The 5360-nt window shown below is 30.9% G+C and overlaps 1 protein-coding gene across 1 annotated transcript in view; it reads right to left on the reverse strand.

Annotated features, from left to right (window-relative positions):
* The window catches only part of LOC106470618 (probable ATP-dependent RNA helicase DDX41), a 77597-nt gene extending 73239 nt beyond the window's left edge, over window positions 1–4358 (reverse strand). Inside the window, exons 1-2 of the mRNA XM_013931181.2 lie at window positions 3815–4358; window positions 1823–1912 (exon numbers count right to left, since the gene is read on the reverse strand). Coding sequence (XP_013786635.1) covers window positions 1823–1912; window positions 3815–3916 — 192 coding nt within the window. The 5' untranslated portion in view covers window positions 3917–4358. The remainder of the gene's footprint in view (window positions 1–1822; window positions 1913–3814) is intronic.
* Between the last annotated feature and the right edge of the window lie 1002 nt (window positions 4359–5360).

The following is a 5360-nucleotide window of genomic DNA, read 5'->3' on the forward strand; positions in this document are numbered from 1 at the left end:
AATATTATATATATATATATATATATATATACAAGGGAAGAGTTCGCACTTCAAGACATGCCAGGTGACACAGAAAAATGAAGATTGAGAAGTTATTTAAATATTTCCTTTGGGAATTATCTCTCTCACTACAGGCTTAATCAATTCAACCGAGTTCCTAACCCCAAATTGACCTTTAGAGTTTCCATACTGTAACTTTTAACATATTTTGTGCATCTTCATGAAATTTTGCAAGCTTTCATTAAACATTACAAGTCTTTTGTACAGAAAAATTTTTAATTTTTAATTAATTATTTTTACTAAAATTTCTCCATGAATATATGGAGTCAAAGTGTTGACTGCGTGAGTGCAAAGTGATTTTCATGTAAATGTACAAACACTTTTCTTCAACTGAAAATTGTCAAATTATATTTGCATAATCTCTTAAACCTCCTAAATAAATATCATATGTTTTTCTTCAGTAAAACTTTGTACTTTATCTGTTATTTTATCTACCCTAACTCTGAACATATTCAGTCAATTTGTCTGACCTCGTAACCACCAGAAAAAAAATCTAAAAAAATCTAAATTACCCTTTTTTTCTTTCTAGAATGATTTCAAATTGGACAGGAAACTACAATTGTTTATCCTATATAGCATAAAGCTCATAACAACATGCATCTGTTTTTACTTAAATTGTATTGTTTTCTTGCTCTTTGAACCACCTCTAATTAATAATCTCACCACACAAGCTGTAAATTACTCAGCAAACGTGAAACTTACATTAATGTATCAAATTATGTAATGCATGAGCTACTCACAAGCATGCCTCATGAAGAATATTTATTATGATTTTTCTTTATCTTACCTAATCTAACCTTAAGTTTCTAATTTCTGCATTTTAGTTGTTTTTATAACAATAAATAAAGAATACACATGAAAAACAAGAAATAAAGTACTTACCTGGGTCTTTTTTTTTTGCTTTTGACTGTTGATGGAACTTATACAAACTTTTTGATACTAATAGTTCTACTACTCTACATAATTTTGTATTTAATTAAATAATAAGAACACAGAATAATAATACACAAAAGGCAAATAATGTCCTATAACACCTATCTAATTCCATGTTTATACCACGTGGTTCAGTTGTGTTTAAGCATGCAAATCCTGTTGATTTGCCTGTACTTAATATCTCTTTTGTTTTTACTTTCTATCAAACAATTAACATCTACAGTATTCTGCTCAATTTCAGTATTTTTTACAAAACACACAATACTGCTCAGACAATATAAAAAAAATACTTATAAACCATTTAAAACCTTAAACATTGCATAGTCTTCAACAAAAATCCTGTCATCAGCATTCTTTAAGGCCCAATCACCATTTTAACCTTTTGCTTACTTTTACCACAGTTAACAAAATCCTTGTTGTAAGTTTACATAATTTTTTTTATTGTTTTTATAACCAAATGGTCCTGTAAATCGTCCATCCTATCTATCAACTTAAACAAATTTAAGCTTTTATCCTTGAGTTTTCCTTTATGTCTCTAGTAAGGCAATTGTGCTTGATTTTCCTTGTTTTTCTTTTCCTCTTTTTAAACACATGTCATGTTGAATTAACATCAATATATTTTCAAAAGTTTTCCAATTCTGTCTCTTTTTACATTATCTCAATTCACTAATGATACACCATGTCTCATGGCCTCAACACTTGCTGTGTAAAAATAAGGAGCTATATTTTCATTTTTAATGATATCATCATGTAGAAAAACAATAAACCTAGTTATAAAAAGGTCACTTTTCCCCAAATATTCTCTTATTTATAACACTGAAAACATTACCTGCTGTTTTCTTCTTTCTTTCAGTGGAATGTAGGGAACATAATCATCATCATTTGAATCACTACTACTTTTCTCTTCACTTTTGTTAAGCTGCAAAAAAATGCTTCCATTATCACATATTCTCAACAAATATGCTGCTTAATAAACATTATTTTGTTTTGCAACTACATTCAAAACTTAAACAAAACATTTCCATTTTGTAGATGAGGAACAGGAAAGAATTATAATATAAACAGTCAAAATACTACCTTTACAAAAACGTGTAATAGAGGATAAAAAATATGGACAATATAAGCCAAAGAAGCATAGATTATACAAAGGTTTAATTGCTAAATAATATCATGACTAGATAACCATTTTATTGTTAAGCAGTTGTAGATTTAAATGCTTTATTATTAAGACATGTAATTACACATAACTCTAATCAGTTATATAAAAACACCCTGAGAGATTTTTTAGTGTTCAGTTAGGTTATTTTCTACAGAACAGAAAAACTAGATTATGATAATGATGTACATCTTTTGCTATTATCATATCTTGCAAAATATTGTAACATAAAATCAGGTCACGTCAGTAAGTGATAAAGGTTAAAAACAATATAAATAGAAGCCTAATAGCATATACAAAAGTATAAAAAGTGTTATAAAGGATACCACTTTTGTATATTTTAGGTTACATTTCATTTTATTCAGCTCCTTTTAACACACAATTTCAACCTGATATACCTATCTTCTGGTCTAATGACCAGTTTGACATTGAAATTTATCATTCAACAATGTATGTCATACCTTCATGGTATCTGGAGATTGGGCATAAATTAATTTTTAGAGGTATTTTGATACTTATCACAATCTTAATTTTTTTGGACATTTTCTTACTAGATTATCTGGATTATCAGACTTGGGTATGTAAGTTACTTCCTCTAATACAAAAATTAAAACTTTGCTGTTACATATTATAAAATATCTCACACATGATTACCATTACAAACATAACTGACTGACACCAGAGCCACACTTAGATATTTTGTGCCCAGGCAAGTTTCATGAACTGCATCCCTCCCCTTTATATAACCAAACCAAAATAATCTTTTAATTTTAGGGCTTTTGTGCCCCCATTCAGGTTGTACCCAGAGCAGCAGCCCTCTTACCCTACCCTAGCTGCAGTCCTGACTGACACCATCACTCAGATTGGTGTGCCTAGGGTTGCCACGAAACAGTTCATGTCAGAAACTAAGAGTTAAAAAACACAATGATGCACCCTAGCCCCAAAACAAAGAAATAAACTGCATTCTGTTCTTAACTGAAGTGGAACACTGGATTTTATAAGAACCTCTGAATGTAGTATACTTCTATGAAGTACATAAGACTAAGAGGTGGCACCTGTACTATAAATGTGAACTATTAACATTAAGTCAGTGAAATTGTCGACTGCCTATTTTTTTAGCTTTTTTTTAATGTGAATGATGTACATAATCATAGTTTTGGACTCTAACTCTCGATATGTGTAACAATAACATTTCGAATTAGAGTTAACTGGTACTGATACATAATCTTTACGGTGAAAGTTAATACCGTATATGATTATGAATAACAACTTAAATGATACTAATAATATTATGATTAGCTTCAAAACCAAGGTTAACTGAAAAGTAAGGCAAGTATGAAATACATAGAAAAGTAGTGACGAAATTCAAAAGATTCTGAATTTTTGAGTGAAGCGTTGTATTTTACTTTTACATCTAGCAGCTTAACACTAACTGTGTTATTCACTTATTGTTAAATTATTGTGCAGTGTCTAGCGGCTTAACACTAAGTGTTATTCACTTATTGTTATATTACTGTGCAGTGTTATAATATGAAATAAATACATTTAATGTTAGGCATAATCCACTCACACTCAAAGTTGTATTGTGGAGCTTCCATTTACGAATTTATGCTAATAAGTTATATAATAATACATTTATCCAAAATATATTGTTATTACGCTTACCTTTCGAAAATGCTTACTATTATTCCCCCTTTCATTTGTAATTGTAGGCTTAACAATTCTTCCTTTTAAATATTGACCATCACCTTCTGATTTTGTGTCCATCTTAATTCTTAAAATATCCGCAAATGAATGAAGTTATTACTATTAGTATTTTATTTACTTTTGGAAATGTAGGGCTCAACTTATATATGCTTTATTTTTTTCCAAAAGGTAATCTGAGGTGTATGTTAGCATTTTAAAATGTAAAACATTTTACCCTACTTCTCCAATACTTTCGAGATATTCTCTTACGTTGTGGCAAATTGATCTACCCTAAAAATTACAAAGCGATGAGAATAATGAGATTATCGGATAGGCTTAGCGCACGAAGAATACATTTTTGTTTTATGGTTAGGTGCCTGAAGTTTCAAGAGTTGCTAACATTCCTCCTGTTTTTAATTGGAAGAGGAGATAAGATTTGCCAGTATACACCAGCTAGTCTTACTATAAAAGAAGCTATTTAAAAAAAAAAAACATTATGTGAATTATAACATTATAAAAGATAGCCAACATAAATTCACTGAAGTAAAATTTTGCCCTTTCAGCGGTGGAGACGATATAAAGTAACGATCATTCCCACTATTGGTTGATAAAGAGTAGCCCAAAAGTTGGCGGTGTGTGTGGTGTTAACTAGTTGCCTTTTCCCTAGTCATTTCATAATTAGGGTCGACTAGTGCAGATAGCCCTCGAGTAGTTTTGCGTGAAATTAAAAACAACAACAAATAAACAATCATATACCCCACTGTTTAACTTTGCGCTAAAATAAACAAACAAAAACAACTAAAGTGTTATTTATTTATCTATTTCTGGTTGTGTTACTTGTTATATGGATAATGGAAAAGATGTGGACTTAAATTTTCAAAGGATTGGCTAAAAAACTTGTACGTATTTGTGTTGGGGAAGGACTAAATTTAATAATAGCGTGGTTGGGTGAGAAAAGTTATTGTGATTAGTGGTGCGCCTTAAGGATCAATACACGAGCCTTTGCTTTTACTTATTTATATTAATGATAATTGTACGAGAATAATTTGTAAAAGATTAGCCCAAGAGTTGGCGGTGGGTAGTAATGACTAGCTGCCTTTCCTCTAGACTTATACTGCTGAATTAGGGATGGTTAGCGCAGATAGCCCTCGTGTAGCTTTGCGCGAAATTCAAAAACAAATCATACTTTGAACCATGTCCAAAAGTAAAGACATGGATACCAACACATCTAAGACTGCTAGTTGAGGACTGTGCAGAAATCTAGACTAAATATAATGGAAGCAACTCAGTTACCTGTTGGCAAAATGTGTTAATGTATTCATAGGATTGATTGGTCGATTGGGTGAAACACAATTACATAAAATCATATAGATACTGGTGATGCATGTCTATTTAAACAATCACTAGGGAGTTAACCAGTGCTGAAGTACAGTGGATGTCAATAGATGGAATAATATAGTTTTCAGAGAGTGCTTGGTCACCTCCAGTAGTGGTTGTCATAAAGAAGTAAGGTATGCCCAGGTTT

The sequence above is a fragment of the Limulus polyphemus genome, unplaced genomic scaffold (genome assembly GCF_000517525.1).
Source record: "Limulus polyphemus unplaced genomic scaffold, Limulus_polyphemus-2.1.2 Scaffold4118, whole genome shotgun sequence".
Taxonomy (NCBI): Eukaryota; Metazoa; Arthropoda; class Merostomata; order Xiphosura; family Limulidae; genus Limulus; species Limulus polyphemus.